Source organism: Cryptomeria japonica, chromosome 5 (assembly GCF_030272615.1).
Source record: "Cryptomeria japonica chromosome 5, Sugi_1.0, whole genome shotgun sequence".
NCBI classification, from domain to species: Eukaryota; Viridiplantae; Streptophyta; class Pinopsida; order Cupressales; family Cupressaceae; genus Cryptomeria; species Cryptomeria japonica.
This window is the reverse complement of record NC_081409.1, coordinates 14193341-14215685: the sequence shown is the minus strand read 5'-3', so window position 1 is coordinate 14215685 and position 22345 is coordinate 14193341. Positions and strand designations below refer to the sequence as shown.

At 38.2% G+C, this 22345-nt stretch overlaps 1 protein-coding gene across 1 annotated transcript in view; it reads left to right on the top strand.

The window, feature by feature from the left end:
* The window catches only part of LOC131077989 (squalene synthase 1), a 141346-nt gene that overhangs the window by 19891 nt on the left and 99110 nt on the right, over window positions 1–22345 (top strand). Inside the window, exons 3-4 of the mRNA XM_058015602.2 lie at window positions 653–695; window positions 16819–16908. Coding sequence (XP_057871585.1) covers window positions 653–695; window positions 16819–16908 — 133 coding nt within the window. The remainder of the gene's footprint in view (window positions 1–652; window positions 696–16818; window positions 16909–22345) is intronic.

The following is a 22345-nucleotide window of genomic DNA, read 5'->3' as shown; positions in this document are numbered from 1 at the left end:
CTTCATTGGCTTCTTTTCCCTTATTTCCCAAACCCTGGTTTGGCTATTTACATTTGTACTTGTACTCTATTGTCAGGGTTTACCTCCCTTGTGTTCAGCCCTTTTTTGGTGCTTTCAGTTGTTTAAGTGATATGGATTTGGTTTTAATCACTTTTTTTGGCTTCCAGAGTTCATTTCTACCCTTATCTGTTATATCGCAACTACATGTATTTTAAATTCCATCAATCTGCTTTGGTTGCTTGTGGAGATTGATAACATGCCTTTCTTTCTTTCTGGATGCTAATTGCTTTCCTTTTTACTCTGGCCTTGAAAGACTTCACAATCATCTCATGGAATGTGGGACATCAAAGTTTACATGTAGTCTCAACCCAAATCAAGGGTTGGAATGACTGGATAAAGGGCAAATTTTTAACAAATTAAATAATATGCAGATCTGTGTTTTACTGTTTTTTTCATGAAAGTAATAGAACATATTGATTTGAATTTTGAACTATATAAGCATTATGGATTAGAGGCTAATGACAATTGTCTTTATTGTCTTTTTTTCCTTTTTCACATATTGTTGTCTGGAGCAAGATTTCAATTATTTTGTATAAAAGAGTGCAGTACGATTGTTTTTGGCTAACATTATACTCATTATTTTGGTGTACAGGTTTGCGTTTTCTATTTGGTTCTTCGAGGACTTGATACTGTTGGTTAGCTCTACAGCTATTCCTTAAAGTTGGTTGTATCTCTGTTTTATTTTGTTGAGTAAAATTATGCCCCTTCTAGACCAACCACAAATGCAGTTTATGAAGATATTATCCTGCTTGAGTCACATTCATCCAATTGACATATTTTTCACGAAATCTAGTGCTGAAATAGAAAATGAAGCAGCCTTTTTTGTAAAGACACTGTCCAACTCTGTTACCTCTTTTGTTATTTATGTTGCTTGGTTGTTTTCTATTCTCGGAAGATTTGGTTGTATTCTGGGTTTTGTATCTTTCTTTAACCATTCATGTCCTAGAGACTGTATATGTTTTCCTTTAGAGGCTACAAAAGTATAAGCATTAGAGCTAGCCAGTGCTTAGGCCTTTCTTCTTAACAAAAGATATTTATATGAATAAAGCATAATGTAAGAGAACTACAATTGGTGTAAGGGACTTTAAAACTGAGTTGTGTAATTGTAGTGCCAGTCAGACTGAGCAGTTGGTGTTTGCCTTTTATTACTACACATCTAACACGTAGCACCTTCATCTATATTAATCAAGTGCATATGATCCTTATGACAACAAACATATTGAAGAATTCCACTATTTGTTAGAGAAATGTACAGTTTTTTGATAACAGTAAACCTTTGATCCTTATATAATATCTCAGTGTAGAGTTTGATCAATTCAGTGCTCATGCTAATTTGGTAAACAAGCTGTAATTTGGTAGCTCTCTAAAACTAGTTCCATTTTAGTTGAAGTACCCTGACAAACAAGCTAATGACGTAACAGTAGCAAAAGATAACATATCTCATTCCATTTCATATGAGAAATTTGCTATGATGTATTGTGATTTTTTTTCCCATTGTAATCAACATATCCCCAATCAATTTTTCTTGCTACCTGCCCTTGCATTGCATGTTGTTTCTCTTGTATAACATGTAGCTCTTTGGGCAAGTTTTATATTTTAAGATGGAAGAGCTTGGAGGAGTAGGAAGCGGCAATGGGAGAATTCAAAATTCAAATTCTCTGCAAGGTGGGAACTCTGGTTCCAATGGTGGGAGCGGCCAGAATGAAGTAGCTGGCCCCATGGGAGAGAAGGACAAGCCTCCGGACATTCCGGAGGCTGTTGACCTCCCACAGACTGGTGGTACTCAGCCAGAGAAGAAAGAGGGTTCCTCTGGGCTTTTGGGGGAGGGGTCCAGCGGGGGGCCCAGCCCACGTGAAGAGACCTTGGAGAGCGGAAACCATTTGGTAAATCCTCTTTACCTCCTGTCAAGAATATTTCTGATCCTTCCGGTGGAAAGTTCACTATCTCTATTCTTGATCTGGTTCTGGATCATAATATAAATAGTATGTCGAACTCCCTGGTAGGCAAATTTATGGGTTCACGTCCAAATATCGAAGTTGTTAGTGAAAAATAAATTGAATGAATGATTCAATAATCGGATAATCTATTCAACAATATACAAGCGTATATAAAGAGATTACAAGGATGACGTTCTAAATTAAGAACAAGTCGTTTAAAGTGAACTACTAAAAAGCTAAACGCTAAATAAAGCTTAAAAGCTAATTAACTAAAAAGAAAAAGCTAAATGCTAAATAAAGCTTAAAAGCTAAATAACTAAAAAGCTAAATGACCATTAAACAAGGAACTAAATATAGGTGACTAAAATATAATTAAATATTCTAATACCCTCCCTTAATGGTCATTCTATCTACTAACTACCTGTTGTGACGTTTTCACACATCGCCCCATTGCAAATGGGGACCCATGTTTTTTGCTCGTATTCGCTTTGCTTTTTAGGGTTTTGGTTTGGATCCAGTCGGTTTTGGGAGCTTTTTGATTTTCCTTTTCTAGAATGCAAATTTTGAATGCAATGAATTCGCCAGAATGGTCTAATTTTCAATTGGAATGTTGATGCAGAGCTTAAATTTGTCTAAGTGTTGAAGATGAAATGTGAATTTTTGTCCAATTGAATATTTTTGACCAAATTTTGACATTTTTTGATTTTTGATCCTAGGCATCTCAAATGATTTGTTTTCGCCTTGTGAAGTGTTAAAATGTGTAAAATCATGTTATTTTGGCCCGTAGGAGCAAAATCGCTCCTGTCCCTTAGTGAAGGACGGGAGCTCGTTTTCAAATATTTTACTATTCCTGCAGGGTCAAGATGAATTACGAATTGGAAGTGATGGAGAAAGGCGAGATCTTTCCATTGAATATAAATTGAAGATTTTCATGAGCACAGAAATGCCTCCAGGGGAAAAATCGCTCCTGTCCCTCAGTGAAGGACCGGAGCTACAAATCCAATTTTGCTTTGTCCTTGCAAGATTTTAACGTCTTGACGATGTGAAAAGGTCCAAAGAGGTGCATTTTATCAAATGAATATAACTTGAAGCGTCGCCCAGGGGATCACATAGGATAGCAAGTCCGGCTTGAGTGAAGTCCTGATCCTGAAATTTGGCTAAGTCTGGAATGCCCTGATCCTGAAATTTGACTAAGTCTGGAAACTGAAAAAACCTCCAAAAACTAGATTTTGCAATATAACTCCTGGAGGTCTGAAACCACTCTCAAACATCCTGAAAGTATATATGGAATATAACTTAAAGTATAAGAATCACTTATACTTAAATGTTATATTCCATTAAAATTATCCTGATAAAGAGTGCGAAAAGTCAAATTTCGCTCGTGTCCTTCTCCAAGGGTCCAGAGCGAAAAGCGCTCCTGTCCCTCTCCAAGGGACCAAGGCGAATCGCTCGTGTCCCTCACCAAGGGACCAGAGCGAAAATGCTTAGTTGAGCCATTCCTGACCTTGTTTGGACGAATCGAGACATCATAGGCATGGTGAAGGACGAAATGAGCATGATAGAGCATCCAGACTTGATCAAAAACAATGAAATGATGAAGTTTTTGCCTAGAGGGTCAAATTCGCTCCTGTCCCTCACTGAAGGACCAGAGCGAAATTCTTCATAAGGTACGATCTGGGCAAAGATCAAGCAAATTTTATGTTCGAAGGCAAGAAAGGAGGTCAATCGAACCCGTTGAAGACAAATTGAAGATTATCAAACGTCAACAAAGGACCAAAATGCTTAAGTTCGCTCCTGTCCCTCAGGAAGGGACCAGAGCGATTTTTGTTGTAGATGATTTTCTCGCCAAATTTCAACCGATCTCAAGGCATGAATGAATGAAAGGAGGCATTGCGAATCCGTTGAATATAATTTTCGAAGGTGATGAAGTGAAATGAGGCCCACAAGAGCAAAATCGCTCCTGTCCCTCTCCAAGGGACCAGGGCGATATGATAAGTATGATGCCGTTCCTTTAAGTTCAAGACACTCCAAGTTCGAATACAAGGTGGTGAAGACATTTTAAGGCGTCCTAATCAAGCGCAAAGTATCAAAGGTTGCTAACATTGAAGAATTTACACCAAGATTCCCAGTTCGCTCCTGTCCCTCAGGGAGGGACCAGAGCAAAATTTGCATAAAGGCTCTAAATCTTGAAAATTGATCACGTTCCAAGTGTCCAAGGGAATCAAAAGGACATTCAATCGCAAGGATAAGTCAATCAAGTTCGAAGATCCCAAGGAAAATGGCAAATTCAACGTAGAAATGAACACCTTGGACGTAAAATATGCAAGGATCATGACCAAGGTAATGGATCGCTCCTATCCCTCAATCAGGGACCAGGGCGATGAGGTACGTATCCTTCATCTTCAAAATTTGGCGCTCAAACACATTTTTTGAATTTATTTAAATGCTAGAAAAAATTGATATTTAATTAAAAGCATTTAAATAGCGCATGGTATGTATTTATTAATTATTTTTGCCTTAGTAAAAAATCGAAATTTATTAATTAAAAATAAAGGCATTTAATAATTAATTATTAATTTAATAAAAATCAAAAGGGAGCGCTTGGTATTTTAGAGGTCGGCCTTTATTATTTATTTAAAAATCGTTTTAATTGCTATATTTTGCAAAAAGTCGGCCTAAGGTCAATATGAAGGTGAGCGCCTATAAAGGAAGGTGTTTATTTCATTTTCACATCATCATTTATCATCTCTCATATGCAACTTGGAGAAGGCAAAAGAGGAGCGAATTTCATACAAAGGAAGGGCGAAATTATCATTCAAGAAGAGGAGCGAATTCAATCAAAGGTGGTGCGAAACTACTATCCAAAGGAGAGGCGAACTTGAAGTTTCAAGTTAGGCGAACTTGCCAAGGACATTGAAGAACACATCAAAGATTCCAAGGGTGGCGAATTAATAAAGAGGACGTTCATTATCCTTCAAGATCAAGTCAAAGGCTTTAAATTTTGATTTTTGCCTAGGCAAATTCCTCATTTTGCATTCTAGAGTTAGCTCTCTCCTGAGGTATGGCGATATTGGTTTTATTGTCTTGATTTTGAATTGTTCATCGTCATTTCCTTAATTTTGAATTTTGGAATTTTGTTTTTCCTTAGCTCAGTCTTTTTTAGGAAATGATTAATAAAGGACTTATCATTAAGTTTCCTAAAATTTGCTCTCTAATTTATGTTATGTATTGCAAAATCATGTTACTAATTTTGAAATGTTGTGTAGGCATCGAATGAAGATCTCTTCAAGAAAAATCAAGCTGGATCAAGGACAGTCTTCGCCAGGACGATCAAGCAAGGACAGGGGCGACCTCATCTAGTCTAGCATTGGCAAGGACGACCTTCTTTGGACTAACGTCATCAAGGGCAATCCAGCGTTCCAAGGCGAGGTACATCATCTTCCTGCACATCAAGGACGCAAGGAGTTAGAACAAGGGCTCGTTGAAGAAGCAAATAGTTCTAGATGAATTAATTAAAGAAAGCTTCTCAACAACATCAAGTTGAATATTTACCAAAGTTACAAGTGTCAGATGAGGTGGCATCCTAGTCATCATTTCTCCAATCAGTGAGGTCCATCTCAGCATGTCCAGATTCAATGTACTTAACTCATGGAAGGTGACACAAACTCCAATGTACCTACCCCGGCTATCCATTGGTCGATTTTTCTAGAAGGGACATGTGTCCAAGCAATACAATTATTTCATTGGTCAAGCATTAAATGTTATGTAATGGTTGTAACAAACCCTAATTAGGGTTTTCATTGTTGAATCTTGGCCATTGATCTTGAATTGATCTAAGCCATCAGATTGTATTGTGGGCACTATATAAGCCCAAACATTTCATTTGTAAAAGAGAATTAGAGTTAGAGAGATTAGAGGATTAGAGATAGTATAGAAATAGTTGAAAGTAGTTAGAGAGTAGAATAGGAGGACAAGGCAAGAAATTGTTGCCATTGATTGTAAACAAACTCCATTTTCATTGAAGTAATGGTGAAATATGTCGTTTTCTTGCAATTTGCATGGTTACTTGTTGAAGTCTTCAATCTTAGATGGTAGATGATTAGATGAATGGAGGAAATGTGATTAATTGATGATGGAATTCGTATATCCATACTACTAGCAGTTTGTTGATTGCAGACTTGCCTTGTGTAGTCAACTGGAATCGTTCAGCTCAAGCTCAATTTCAATTTGTCGCTTCTTCATTGATATGCATCAACTTGGATGGTATCTATGCCTGTGGTGATGATTTGAACATCATAAAGCTTCCTTAGAAGATCGCACTAGCCTTGTGTAGATGTTCCATTGATGTCAAAACAAGACCTAGTTAGAGTTTCATCAAAAATCAAATCATTGCTCCTACATTCTTAGTATTAGGATTAGATCCTCTCTTCGCCCTTATCCTTTTTCCATTTCTTCAAATCTAAGTTAGTCAGAGCCTGTGTCCAGCAAAGCAGATCGGAAGTTCAATGTAAGTCCCCTTGTGATTCCAGCAAATCACATCGTACCACGAAGAGCTTATCCACACGTAGAGACCCTACATTAAGGAACCTTGGAGTCATCCTAACTGATCCTTCATGCGTATCTTCAGCAGTTAGAGGCTTTATTCAAGAGAGGATAAGATGCCCTTAGGTATTTTATTCTGTGTATGATGGTGTACAAAATACACGTCAACACTACCCTACAGAAGACACTGCAGGTCTTTTGATCACGAATGAAAAGAACACTCTGCTGCGGTGGAGACCCTCCCTGGATCTGAAAAGTGTTAATGACCAAGAAATACCAAAATCCATCCAAGCTGGCGTTGGGTAACCAAACTAAAACTTGAAACCATGATTTTGAGGAAAATCGGCAAACCCTTTTGCAAAAGAGTATCAACTCCAAAACTGACTGCAAGATATCACGGTTGCAGATGTTCGCCCTGGCAGGTGCGACCCAAACTAATTGCAACAAAGCACGATTTTGAGGAAAAAACCGTCAAACCTTGAAACAGGAAAAATCCCAATTTTGCGAACAATTTTTGAGGAAAAAATCGTGAAAACCCTCCCATGATTTTTTTTGTGGAAAAAATTAGAAAACCAATAGACAATTTTTTAGGAAAAAATCGTGAAAACGCTGGGACCTGTAGGACGAGGTCTGGCCTAAATCAATCTGATCAAGGCAATGATATTCAGATATCGTGAACGTGCACTGTTTCCAGGTGTTGTGGTAGTTGTTGAACTTCTGACTGTGTTCCAAGATGATGTTGGTCAAAGATGCCATCACAAAAATGGAGGTTGAACGAGGTCAACCTAGTGGAAGCAAAAGAATCTGATTCAAAAATCAGAATAGAAGCAACTGCACAAAAAATCTGAAACCTTGGAGGAGAATTCTGGCACTAATTCTAAGGTGCAAATTTTGAGGTTTGGAAGAAATCTAGAAATTAAAAAATTTCTGCAAACTTAAAATAGCATAAATGGTGCCAAAAAAAACAGCAAAAATCCCAACGTCCACAAAAATAGCAGAAATCGTGAACTGTTTTTAAATTCCAAGGCAAATTTGCTGGCATAAAATTCGAGGTGCAGAAAACAAGGCACCCAAAAAATTCTGAGACCAACCCCAAAAAGCTCTCGAAAAACCCACCAAAAATTTGAAAACAGAATGCAGATCTGACGGCTCAAAAATTGATGCACGGAAAATGATGCACCCAGAAAAAATCCAACGACAACCGAGTTGAGGTCTCGAAAAACCCACCAAGAATCTGCAAGAAAAATAAAATTTCAACTTGAACTGAAGGGTCAAAACCCTAGTTGAAAATTGTAGAAACCCTAGGAAAATTTTCAATCTTTAAAAAAAAAAACCTCTAGGTTGCAGCCCTGAAAATCTCCAGAACCCTAAAAAAAACATGAACTGTTGCCTAGCACAAAGAAATTCGCCCATGAACCAGAAACCCTTGAAACCCTCAAAAAGCCTTCAAAAAAGCAAAATCGTTTTTTATAAAAAAACAATTAAAAAAAATCTGGAAAATATTCCAGAAAGAAGGCCATGAAATTTTATTAAAAAATTCGCCAAACTTTAAAGAATCCCATCGAGCTGCTTTGATACCATGAAAAATAAATTGAATGAATGATTCAATAATCGGATAATCTATTCAACAATATACAAGCGTATATAAAGAGATTACAAGGACGACGTTCTAAATTAAGAACAAGTCGTTTAAAGTGAACTACTAAAAAGCCAAACGCTAAATAAAGCTTAAAAGCTAATTAACTAAAAAGAAAAAGCTAAATGCTCAATAAAGCTTAAAAGCTAAATAACTAAAAAGCTAAATGACCATTAAACAAGGAACTAAATATAGGTGACTAAAGTATAATTAAATATTCTAATAGTTAGGGCTTATGTCAAACGAAAATGGGCTCTGAATGGCAATGTTGAAATCTCGGCTTTACCTAAAGGCCTCCTGTCTTTTACTTTTTCATGTGAAGAAGATAAATTAAGGATACCATGTGGAAGTCCCTGGATGGTAGGAAAGATAGCTTTGGTTCTTCGGAAATGGCATCCGAATCTGAACATGAACGACTCTCTTTTGGCACAAGTCCCAGTATGGGTAAAGTTACCAGGTTTGCCTCTTGAATATTGGGTAGAAAGCATCTTCTCAGGAATTGCAAGCTCCTTTGGTGAACTCCTCTCTATAGACCTAGTCACAGCTTCAAAAAGGAGACTCACTCATGCTAGGTTTTGTGTAGGGATAGCCCATGACGCAGACATGCCGGAATAGATAGATCTAGTGTCAAAGCTGGGAACATGGAAACAGCAAATCGAATATGAATCTATCCCCTTTGCTTGCTTCCATTGTAAAAAAGGTCATTGGGCAAAATCCTGTCCAATCAAGCCGAAAGTAGAGCTCAAGTAGACTAAACCCTAGATTGAGAGCAAAAAGGCTCCAGAAAAAATGGTATGGCAAGTTAAAAACTCAGAGAATAAGGAAGCTGACTATAATCGCTTTGAACCATTGGGGGAGAATAAGGAAGTGTCCTCAACTTTTGTCTCCAGCCCCTCAACCCAGGAAGTATTGAGAAATGAGTCAACCAAAGTCAACACCTCTGTTACAACTTGAACAGAGGAACTGAAAGAACAGATTGAATCTTCAAATGACATAGTTGAAGTGGTAGCTGACACTTATGCGGGTAAGGAATTGCCAGAGAAAGAGGACCAACTTGAGGAAGGGGAGATCCTTGGCTCCCAAGAAGAAAAGACTGACTCTTTATTGCTCATGACAAGTTCTGAAATGCAAGAAGCCCAAAAATGTGCAATACTGGGTATGAACCTTTCGGATTAAGACCAGAACTCAAAAACAGCAAACAGTGATTTAAATGTTTCCAGAATTGCTAATTGGGGTAATGAAGACGAAATTTCCAGAATCCTCAGTAACCCGGAAGCGGCTCTTGAGAAAGATGCTGAGTGGAAAATACCAAAATACAGGAACAAGAAAGGAACCACTCCCTCGCCTTCTCAACTAAGGAAATCCAGTAGAATAGCTCAAGTTGATGTTGGGTATATCTCCTCTTCCCTAGGTCGACCCTCTAACCATAAAGTTAGAGACAAGAAGGCCAGTAAGAACATTGCAGATGGGACCCAGAAGACTCTTAAAGAGTTAACTATGAAGATTATCTCTTGGAATATCAGGGGATTTAATAATCCTCATAAACATGATATCATTAGGAATATGATAAGGGATAGTAAACCTGATGTTTTTCTAATTCAAGAAACCAAAATGAGTAGAGAAAAAGTTGAATCTTTGAAGTTTTTCAAAAATGGGAATGTCAGTGGTGGTAGTTCGGAAGGTGCTTCAGGAGGCATAGCTACCATCTGGAACCTTAATATTGTCAAAGGCCATGTTCTGATTCAAGAATTTTTTTTTTCTTGCATTAAATTTGAGCATTTAAAAGATGGTACTTCATGGGTCCTCACTAACATTTATGCTCCCAATACCTTGAAAGCTAGAAATTCCTTCTAGAAAAAACTTATAGGAGCTAGGGACAACTTCAGACACCTTAGCTAGTTGGTCATGGGAGACTTTAGTACTCCCTTGAGAGAGGAGGAAAAATTTGGAGGAAGCCCCTCTCAGCTAGAAAGTAGGCTGGCCCTTATGGACTTTATTAACATTCAGGCTCTCAATGATGTGGAAATACAGGGATGCAATTACACTTGGACTAATAGGAGAACTGGTAATGATCTTATCCAAGTTCGTCTTGACAGGACTCTCATCTTAGATGACTGGTACAGTCATTATTTCTGTTCTCTGTCGGCCTACATCCGGGTTGGGTTAGATCATTTTCCTATCACCTTCACTGCCGACCCAATTAATAGAAGGAGACACTTTCCCTTCAGATTTGAAAAAATGTGGACCCATCACCTAGATATCAAAAATAATATTCAGAAATGGTGGAGTATCCAAGTTGAGGGAGCTGCAATGTACAAAGTTGTTAAGAAGCTTAAAAGTGTAAAGGACAATATAAGACTCTGGAATAAATCCAGCTTTGGGAATATCTTTGAGGCCAAAGGTAAAGTCTAGGATGACCTTAAAAAAATACAGGCCCAAATTCAGAAGGATGGTTTCAGTACTGTGTCCATTGTTGATGAAAATGAGACTCTTAAAAAATACCATGAAATCATTGCTTAGAGGAAACTTTCTGGAAGCAGAGATCAAGATGCATTTGGCTTAAGGAAGGAGATAGGAACACAAGAATTTTTCATATGTCGACGATCAAGCATAAAGCGGCCAATAGAATAACTAAACTAATTGTGGATAATAGGGAGTTGGTCAAGGAGGAAGAAATAAGGAATGAAGCTAAAAGGTACTTCTCGGAACTGCTAAAGAGAGATCACAGACTGGATGCTGAAGCTCAAACTTCTTTCCTTTATCATATTCCCTATCTCATTGATGGATAGATGAATGTCGCCCTTTCTTCCATTCCTTCGATCTTGGAAATCAAAAATGCTGTTTTTTCCTTTGATGGTAACAAAGTGCCTGGTCCAGATGGTTTCCCCATGTTCTTTTTCCAAGATTTCTGGGACATTGTCGGGAAAGATGTCTCCAACGGGGTCAAGGAATTTTTTGGGGCTAGAAAACTTTTGAAAGAAATCAATGGTACTTCATTGCTCTTATCCCCAAAATCCAAGGTGCAGACTCTATGGACAAGTTTAGACCAATCAGTTTATGCAACACTTTTTATAAGATTATCTCCAAGGTTCTTACTACTAGAATTCTGTCTATCCTTCCTGCTTTGATTAATCATCAGCAAAATGGTTTTGTCCCTGGAAGACAAATTCTTGACTCCATTATAACTGTCCATGAGAATATTCATTCTCTTGTTTGAGCTAAGAAGTAGGGTCTCATCCTCAAGCTTGATCTCTCCAAGGCCTATGACCGGGTTGACTGGCCTTTTCTTGTGAAGGTTCTTATGGCTTATGGTTTTTCCACTAGAGTTATCGACCTCTTCAGCCAGCTAATTACTTTAGCCTCTTTTGCTGTTCTTGTCAATGGTTCCCCTTCCCCCTTTTTCCAAGCTTCTAGAGGACTAAGGCAAGGGGATTCCATTTCCCCCATCCTCTTCATTGTTATGGCAGAATGTTTTGGTAGGTCCATGGAAAATATGGTTATGCAAGGCTCCTTTAAGGGACTCCGATCTTCTTCTGCTAACCTTATTTGCTCCCATCAACAATTTGTGGACGATACTATTATCATGGGGGAATCAAGTATCTCTGAAGCTAAAATCCTGAAGAGTACTCTTTGTAAGTTTGCCTTAGCTTCTGGTCAGCTCATTAATTGGGTCAAAAGCGAAGTTTTTTTCATCAATACTCCTGAAAGAAGACAACAAAGAATCAACAGAATCCTAGAATGTAGGATTGCTGATCTTCCTGCGACCTATCTTGGCCTCCCCATGGGCATTGCACCTCCTGATCCTTTTTGGAGCTCACTAGTGGATAAATTTCATAAAAAACTAGCTGGTTGTAAAGGAGCCCTTTTAAGTCAGGCTGGAAAGCTTCAACTTCTAAAAGCTTCTCTTCAAAGCATACCGATCTATGCCCTAAGCCTTTTCAGAATTCTAGTTAAGTATGTTGATGCAATTGAGAAAATTCAAAGAAAATCTCTATGGTCAGGGGTTGAGGACAAGAAAAGAATGTCTCTTGTGGCTTGGGATCAGGAATGCAGACCGAAAAGTAAAGGAGGTCTGGGCCTCAGAAGAATCCAAACCTTAAATGAAGCTCTCCTGTCCAAACAGGTCTGGAGAATGTTCCATTCAGATACTGAACGGTGTAAAATCTGGCAAAGTAAGTACTCTCTTCTATCCTCCTCTCTTTCTTCTTTTATCAATTCGGAAATCAGCATTAATGGGTCCCATATATGGAATCATGCATTTAAGTGCAGAGAAAACATTGCTAAAGGAGTAATCTGGAAAGTAGGAAATGGCAAGAAAGTTAAATTCTGGGAAGACCCCTGGCTTTTTTATAAACCTTTGACTGAAATCCCTGAATGGGCCCCTCATGCTCCCTCTTGTATTAGAATTTTCGGCCCTTTAGTTGAAGTGTATTGGTTTGGCAATAAATGGTAGAACATTGAAAGTATCCACCCAAGCCTCACTAAGCTCAAGATCCATATGTCTTCGGTTTGGTTGAACAAAGAGGAATACTCCCTCATATGAAAACATGAACCCAAAGGTATTATTATTGTTTCTTCAATGTATGGTGTTCTCTCCTCCACCCCTCTTGTTAATCCTTTCTGGTCTAAAGCCTGGATTAAGAGTTTGACCCCCAAAATCAACTTTTTCTATTGGACCATCCTTCAAAATAAGATCTTGACCCTAGACAACCTCAAGGGCAGAGGTTTTGCCTTCCCTAATAGATGTGCTTTGTGTCTTCAGGAGGAAGAGTCAGTGGACCACCTGGCCATCCACTGTTCCTATTCTACCTCGGTCTGGGAAAGATTTCTTAAAAGTTTTAGCATTGATTGGGTGTTTCCTAACACCATCAGAGAACTGTTCTCCTCTTGGAATTTTCATTGGTCTAACTCCTTTTTGAGATCTCTATGGCAGCTATCACTTCCTCACATCCTGTGGGGATTATGGAAAGAAAGAAACAATCGTATCTTTAGGGACATATCCCTCAATCAGGATATTGTGTTCTAGAAAATACAATGGGCGATTGTGGAGAATATTGGGATCATTGAGGGTCCCTGTTTCTCGACCAACCCCCTGGAATCCAACATTTTAAGCTCCTGGAATTTTAAGAATGTTGGTAGCTCTGACCCCAAACAAAACAAAAGACTTGAAGTAAGGTGGCAAACCCCCCCTCATGGTTGGTTCAAAGTCAATTTTGATGGTGCTGCAAAAGGTAACTTGGGCCCTGCGGGTTGTGGAGCTATTCTTAGAGATGATAAAGGTATTTGCAAGGAAATGATTGCTGGCCCAATAGGGAGTTAAACAAACCATAAAGCAGAAGCAATGGCAGCTCTCCAAGGTATTATCCTCGCTAAAAAATGGAATTGCCCCTACATATGGGTTGAAGGGGATTCTAACAACATCATCAAATGTCTCAAGGGGACCTCTAAGCCCTCATGGACTATCAACAATATTATAAAAGCCGCTAGAGACCTTATCAGCACTTTTGAAAAGAGTTACATATCCCATATCTACCGTGAAGCCAATGGGTCTGCTGACTAGGCAGCCAATGCAACGGTCAATAAAGATGCAATGATTACATGGACAGGAGAACGAGGACTCCTTGAGAATGTTAGACTAATCATTTTTAAGGACCGATATAGTAGCACTCCAAAGATTTTTGATGGACAGAGTAATAATGAAATGGACTAAATGGAGTACTTCAAGTATTTATAATAATGTCAGCCTCATTTATTATAATACTTATTCTATCACTTCCCACGCTTTCTGGGTAAATTTGATAGTTTTGAGAAACTTTCTGTCTAAAACTCTCTGCAAATTTCAAAATTCGGCTTTGAACAACGAAAATATGGGTGGAAACAGATGTCGATACGAACCTAGTAGCTGCAAGGAATGGAAACAGAAGGAGACGGTCTGGAGCATTTTGCAGAAGGGTGGATTTTCAAAATTCATGGAGAGACTCCATGGACGGGATGGCACGGTTACCAGTTTTTTCTGCAAAAACTGGAGAAAGGGCACTTTGAAAATGGGAGACCAGTTGGTTGTAACTTGTAATTGATGAAGACCTTATTGCCCAAGCCACGGGTCTTAGAAGGGAAGGATGCAACTTCTATAGAGACAAAAAAGTCAGTAAGGAGGCCATTGACAGATATCCTGAAACCGAAAAGGAGAAAAAACGCTTGGTGAAGCTAAGTAAAACTTACTATCCCCCTAGGGTTTTTGTTAAACCATGGTGGGAGGTCCTCTTTGTTTTAATGTGCTACATTACATTGGATGGTAGATTCACTAAAGTATATGGCTACCATTTTGTTTTGCTGAATCATTTTAAGCATGATGAGAAGGTTAACTTTGCTTATTTCCTATTATGCTCAATGAATGCCACCATTAAGGCCTACAAAGAGAACCCTATGGGGGACACTGCCATGCATCAAGGCTTAATGGTCCTTATTTATGACCATCTCAAGGCCTATCAAATAGCCCGCCCGCAGCCCTCTATTGAGTCTGAGGAAATATATAAAAACAAGACCTTCTTCCTCAAAGGGTAAAAAACCTAAAGGCAAAATCCTCTAGATTAGCTCCTCCTCCTCCTCCTCGGAGGTCTCTGAAGACTCAGAGAAGGAGAAACCCCAGTGTTCTCTAAAAAAGAAAACTAAAGTCCATACTTAGACTAGAAACAAGCATAAGAGAAAGGAGGAGAATGTGAAGGAGCTGGAGGCTCATAAGCAGGAAAGGACTTTGGAAGCTGAACAGAACCTAAAGCAGGTGACCACTGGAGAGGCTCTTAGGGTTGACGACACAGCTACTGTTGGTGACACTCCAAAAAAAGAACAGGATAACCCCGGTAAGATTGATCTTCCCCCAAACCCTCCTCCTGAGGGTATGCAAGGTTTTATGGACACTTTGGAGTGGCTAATAACTGGTTACAAGAAAGCTGTGGATGACAACAAAAAGCTCAGCCACAAAATTCAGATTCTGGAAACTATCAACACTGGGGAAGGGCAAGACTATGGCTGATTACATTGAGGACCTAAAAAATACCATTGCAAAAGCTGAAAATATAAGAGACGCCTTCAACCCCAGATTTGAGAAAATAGATAAAGACCTTCTGGAGAGGAAAACTCTTGCTGACGCTATGGATCAAACTATCTCGGGCACTGCCAGTAAAGTCAGCAAAATTGAGGATTGCCTCAAGAGTATTGCAGAACAAAGCTTAAGCATCCTGAAGATTTCTGCTAGCAATACTAAAACTCTCATCAGCAAATTGGACGAGGAGAAGGAGGCCCTATATATTGACCCTGACACTGAAGACACAGGAGACGCTCAAGGACCCAGAACTAGAACCGGAGGCAAAAAGAAAGAAAAGAAACCTAACAAGGACCTGGATGATCTCAAAGTTGTTGGGGCCACCTATGACCAGTTGGTGAAAAAGGCGGAGGACCTTCTGAAGACTATAGCTGTGTAGTGCCTTCCTAGTTTCTTTGTTGTTTCTTTCTTTTGTTGTCCTTTTGGTATGTTGGCTTTTTTGCTAGTCGTTTTGTAAGCGGTTTATATGCTCTGGACTTTTTGATGTCTTATCTTAATTTCCTATATTAAAGGTTTCGGGTCCTGAAAACCTGTTTTTCTTAATTAATCAGAACATGTAGCTCTTTGGTCCTGACTATTTAATGCAGATTGACTTTTTTTTCCAATCGTTCAAGGTGGAAAGGCCACTATATATATATAAACTATCAAAAAGAGATGCAAACATTTCATCTACAAAATTTGTGGGTAAGCAATCTCAATTGTTGACACAGTAGAGGGTGATCCTGCAAGGTTCAAACTCGTGTTGATGGCTCTATAGGGATAAAGCTCCCCCGTCACACCACAAGGTCTCCCCTACTAATTCTTTATTGCGGATTGATTTATTCTAAGTAGTTCTTTAGCATTTTGATGTCCAATTACAAAACACTTGCTAGTGGAAGAGAGAGATGCACACATATATAAATTCATAGATTATGAATAATTTTTCATAGTATTCCACATGACTAAATATACTTGTAATGCTATTTATATTAATCTATAAAAAAAATATGTGTGAAAGAATCATTACCCAGAATGTTCTTCACATGGTGTTTGTCTCGTCTTGTTTGCCATATGGCCATTCTCACCATATTAACAAAACTGACAGGCCTTAAGTAGGCAACATGGTTGTGGGCATTGTCAAGAACAGAAAGGTGGGTGCACAACTATCTGCACTTTGATTACACTATGAGTAATCTATTGATGCATTGCATTTCTTTATGATACATGGTTACACCATTACAAGTATGGTGTCTGCTTTGAGCTAAGATTTTCCTGCCTTACTAACATAGCATAATTAATCACACATCTATCATGTGGCCTCTGACCTAGGTTTGTGTTCATCCAAGACTAGATATCGAGGTGGAAATATTTGCTCTTGATGCACAAGGCTAAAATTCAGAACTATAAAATTAATCACGAAGCATGTTGGACTCACGTGACAACTCTTTTTTCTATATTATTGCTGCAAGTTGTGCATGTAAAGGTGAAATATTCTTGGTTTTTTATGTATGCTTTAAGTGTTCTATTTTGTTTTCTTAAGTCAATCACGTTTTACTTTACAGAGGATGATATGAGTATTCCAGTGGATACAAAGCTACCAATTTTGACGAATTTCCATCAGCACATATATGATCCTTCGTGGCACTTCTCTTGTAAGAATTTCTGTCTTTTAAACCTTCCTATGATGGGTGTACTTGCTTTTACCTTAGGTCAGTGGCTTACAAAAATATTAATTCATTCTTTATTTGAGCATTGGTTATTATAAACACACGTGGTTGTAATTTAATTTGTTCTTCTTTACTTACATCATTGAGCATGATCAGAAAATATCAAATGTAGTGTTCTAGGGAATGAAGCAACTTTGAAAATCGTTTCTAGTTTGATTCATGATTTTTCATGTAACTTAAATGATTACATAAAGAGCTATGCTATTTTTGTAACCCATGCATTCAGAATTCAACATGTTAAAGTTTGTTTGAATGAATTCTTAATGCAAAAACAGCTATAGTTCAATATAAAGTCAACAGTCACCATCAACCAAACATTTCAAAATTATGTCTTTTCCTTGAAGTTTCAAAATTTTCTATAAATTACTTGAACAGAAAACCAATTTTTAGGTTGGTGATCAGGATTTATTCTATCTGTATGTACCTGCCTTGTGATGCAAGAGTATCTCAGGGGATTCAGCTTTCTTGCATCAACAAAAACAAAAGTTGTGCATTTGTCTTTGTGTTGCATGCTTTTGTAGATGTGGTTAGAGTTATTGTGCAGTTCCACATGTATGAAAGACCATTTGAATAAACATTAGTGTTAATGCAAATCCTGTTGGGGGTGGCATTATCACTGCATGAAGTTCAGATGGTCAGGAGCAGTTTGAACTTGTGCGGTATCAGCTGTGACTGCACTCATCACTTAGAAGCCACAAGTCAGCACAATAGATTTATAAGTTCCCATTTCCAGAATTGGGAGTTGGTTTGAGACCTAAGTCTAACTGGATGTTTGCAGGTCATTTCTTTAGCATGCGCTAGCCAATCTGCGGCCCATTTTGGAAATGTAGTATGGTTGAAGGAAGAAAACATGGAAACAAGCTGGTCGATGAGTAGTATGAACTTACTAGGGAAATAAGCAGGACATTTAATGTTATATGTTTTGTATATGGATGGTTGCTCTGCTTCATTAGGATTATGTAACATGTTTTTCTAAAAGCTCATTTATGTATATGTGAAGCTGGGTAACCTAGAAGGATAGGCAAAGCTGAATGAAGATCTATAGCCCCAAATAGTGTGCGAAGAAGGATTGAATCATGAGGTAGCAAGCATGAGTTAGAAAAGGATGAAGTGGAAGCTTGCAGCTGGTTTGTAGTTGTTTTCTAGGAGTGTTGTAGGGCTTAAAAGTGAGATGTTTGGCTTGATGTAATTTTGAATGGTTAATGAAAATATTTTATTCCTAGTAAGTCTCATTGACTGTGCTTTTCACTCTGTGATTGTTTTAAGTATTAAGGCTGCAGGTTTGAACATCCCGTAGCTGGGACCTCTGTCCACAACTGCACCAATTAGTATTAGAGCAGGTGAAAATCTTGCAAGTATAAGGGGTGAGTCTAGACAGAGTACAAAAGTTAGGCAGTCTACAAGAGTGGCATCTCTGAGTAAAGAGTTTGTCGGGTAGTTGTCTATGATTGTTCTCCATAGAGATAGATGGGCAGAGAACAGTAGGCTCTGAGAAAGTTAAGGGAAAAGGTTGTTGCAAGGGAATAGTAAATGACCTAAAATTTTGCTTGAGATGTTTGATCTGGAAGTTTCCACAGTCGGGTGTGCCTACAATGTGTTGCAGGTGTTTGGTAGATTGTTTCAGGTGTTGGGTCAGCTGCTGCACATGTTTAATAACATATCACCTATAATCTTCATCCACCCTAAATGGCATAGGGTTTTTAGGGGAGGTTGTTCTTGATCCTGTGTGAGTTGTTTGGGAATCTTTCCTTTACTGGAATTGCTATTGTGGGTGATTCAATTTGCTTTCAGCAATGTTGCAAGTGCTGGAAAGGATGGACAATGAGTATGTGGGTGGAAATTGGTTTTGTAGGCATCTTGGTGATTGTCCAACTTCAGAACATCATCATTAAGTTTGTGGAGTCAGTTATCCAAATCTACACTTGCTGGAAGTCAATGGTGGAATTTTGATGTGTTATTCACTTTTAGAGAGTTTCTAGGTGAGCGAAGGTTCTAGAACTTGCTAGTTCTTGTTAACAAGTTTGATCGCAATATGGTAAACGATATCAAAAGCCTGTGCAGTAAGAATGCAGTAGAGTTAGTCTTTGCAGTTTGGCGTGGAGGTGTTTTATAGTCTGGTGTTGCCATGGTAGCAATTGCATGAGGTCTGATTAAGAATTGGTTATTGCCTTGTGAATAAGTAAGTTGTTGGAGTGCATGCCATGAAAGTAGAGGATAGGTATGTGTTATAGAAGATACTTTGGATTATTGCAGGTTATAAAAAGTGATGTCTTTGTTACTGCAACTCATGGCTTGGTCTTGGTGGTATTATAGGAAGACAGATTCACTATTAAGTGTGTCTGGTCAACAACCATTGGCTAAATTATGGGATTATTTAAGTAGATATGATTGTCCATCTGGAGATGTCCTATTGGAGAGACATGTGGTATGATGATGCCATTTTATGGTTGTGATATGGTTTGTATTTCATAAGCAGTTAGAGTGCTGGGTCAATTGGTATTCTAGACAAAAGAACTCAAGGGTACATCTAGTTTGTGGTGCGGATGGAATAGGTTGATGCAAAGGTTGTGCCTAATGATGTCGTGAAGTGTGTATTTTGAGATAGTACACTGTAGTCTTTAGATTAAGGTGCAAGGAGACTTATTGTATATGGGGTTTGTTTCACAAATTAATACAATTGTTAACTCTCTTTGTTGGTTGGATTTTTCTTGAAAGGGTTTCCCCTTTAAATCCTTGTCTCATGTGTATGATTATATACTCTTTCATATAATATTTGCTAATCGAATTGTAACAATAATTTAATTTCCATTTGAACTGCATAGCCTGTAAGGTTCTGTAATGATTGGTTTCTACTCATTTTGGGATCAAATTACCAACACTTGGGATTAGAGTTGACAGTTTGATATCAAAACCTTATGCTTTGGTACAAGAACTTCGTTGTTTGTGTGAGGCCAAGTCATGTGGTGCGACAATCATAAGCATTTGTTGGCGAATCCTCACGCCAAGGTTTATTGTGGGTTGGGGGGGGGGGGAGGGGGAGGGAACACATTTTCTTGCCATATTTGTATAATTGCCTTTGGAAGGTTCTATGAGAATAAAAAGCGTCCGTTGTTTGATTAATAGCTAGCATGTCGAGATTTGAGATTGAAAGATTCAATGACTAGAATTTTGAGTTGTGGTATTTGAAAGTTCAAGACTCTTGGTAGAGAAAGATCAATGGACAATTATGTCTTCTTTGTGACAACCTATAATTATGTTTGATGAGGATTGGAATAAACTAGATGAGAAAGTTATAAGTACTATTTGTTTATATCTTTCAAATTGTATATTATTGAATGAATTAGAAGAACCAACTGCATATTTGCTGTGGAAGAAGATTGGAACCTTGCATTAGGCCAAGAGTTTGGCAAATAAACTTTTCTTGAAAAGAAAGTTGTAGCCTTTGAAGGTAAAAGAGGGAGACTATTAACAATCATATTAGCACTTTCAATTTAATTTTGAGTCAGTTAATGTCAATTGGAGGAAAGCTAGAAGAAGAGAATAAGTGCATAATATTACTTTGTTCCTTACTTGATTAATGGGAGAATCTGATTATCACAGTCAGTGGTAACTATTCTTGTCCTGAACTTGAGGACATTGTATGAGTTTTTAAAGTGAACAGATTAGAAGAAAGTCCATGGATGAATCCTTTGGTGATACTTTATTTGTAGGGGTAGGTCAAAGGATAGAGGGGGTAAGAAGAAGGTTGGAGATAAGAAGTCCAAGGGAAAGTGTATGTCCAGGTCTCTTGGTAAATCTAAAGTCAAGTGTTGGAATTGTGGTATTAGAGGTCATGTGAAGGTGTGCAAGACTAAGAAAAAGATGATTTCTTTGATTAATTCTTGGGGGATGAGGAATTGTTAGGATTAAGGTGCCATTACCTTATAAATGCTATGTCATATTGCATGGTTCTAACATCTTTGGAAAGTGTCCCTAGGCACTTAAGGTGTATTTGAAAAATAATTTGTAATATTTATTCTCACCATTTATTGTAATACATTCGTAAGGGACAAAGGTTCCACTAGTAGTGATAAAGGTGACTTGTGGACATAAATATGTAATTAATGTTTTTCCAAATGTGAACATGTAGAATGGGATGGTAAAAGACAAGTGAAGATGACAAAAGAGTGATTGTTGGGTTTCTCCAAGTGGACATTTGGAAAGAAGCAACAAGTGTGTCTTGATATTCCTTCATTTGTGTCATTACGTGTGATGTTTCATTTCCAAGTTTGGGCGCCTAAGTTGGAGGAAAAGTTTTGGAGCCAAAGCGTGTTTATTTACATTCCTAGGAGGACAATCAAGGGTTGAGACATTTGGAATATATAAGGGAAAGTGTATGTCCAGGTCTCTTGGTAAATCTAAAGTCAAGTGTTGGAATTGTGGTAGTAGAGGTCATGTGAAGGTGTGCAAGACTAAGAAAAAGATAATTTCTTTAATTAATTCTTGGGGGATGAGGAAATTGTTAGGATTAAGGTGCCATTACCTTATAAATGCTATGTCATATTGCATGGTTCTAACATCTTTGGAAAGTGTCCCTAGGCACTTAAGGTGTATTTGAAAAATAATTTGTAATATTTATTCTCACCATTTATTGTAATACATTCGTAAGGGACAAAGGTTCCACTAGTAGTGGTAAAGGTGACTTGTGGACATAAATATGTAATTAATGTTTTTCCAAATGTGAACATGTAGAATGGGATGGTAAAAGACAAGTGAAGATGACAAAAGAGTGATTGTTGGGTTTCTCCAAGTGGACATTTGGAAAGAAGCAACAAGTGTCTCTTGATATTCCTTCATTTGTGCCATTACGTGTGATATTTCATTTCCAAGTTTGGGCGCTGTTGACGTGTATTTTGTACACCATCATACACAGAATAAAATACCTAAAGGCATCTTATCCTCTCTTGAATAAAGTCTCTAACTGCTGAAGATTCGCATGAAGGATCAGTTAGGATGACTCCAATGTTCTGGTTAGTAGGGTCTCTACGTGTGGATAAACTCCAGTGGTATGATGTGATTTGCTGGAATCACAAGGGGACTTACATCTGATGATTGAACTTCCGATCTGCTTTGTGTTGTGACCATTTCACACATCGCCCCATGCAAATGGGGACCCCCTCTTTTTGCTCGTTTTTCGCTCGCCCTTCATTTCATTTTTAGGGTTTTGTTAGATTGTCAGTTGTCTGGATTTAGGGTCAAGCCTTAGGGTTTTAATTGCCGTCTTTTCAGGCCAGAATCCAGTCAATTTTGAGAGCTTTTTGAGCTTCCTTTTGTAGGATGCAATTTTGAATGAAATGAATTCGCCAGAGTGGTCTATTTTCAA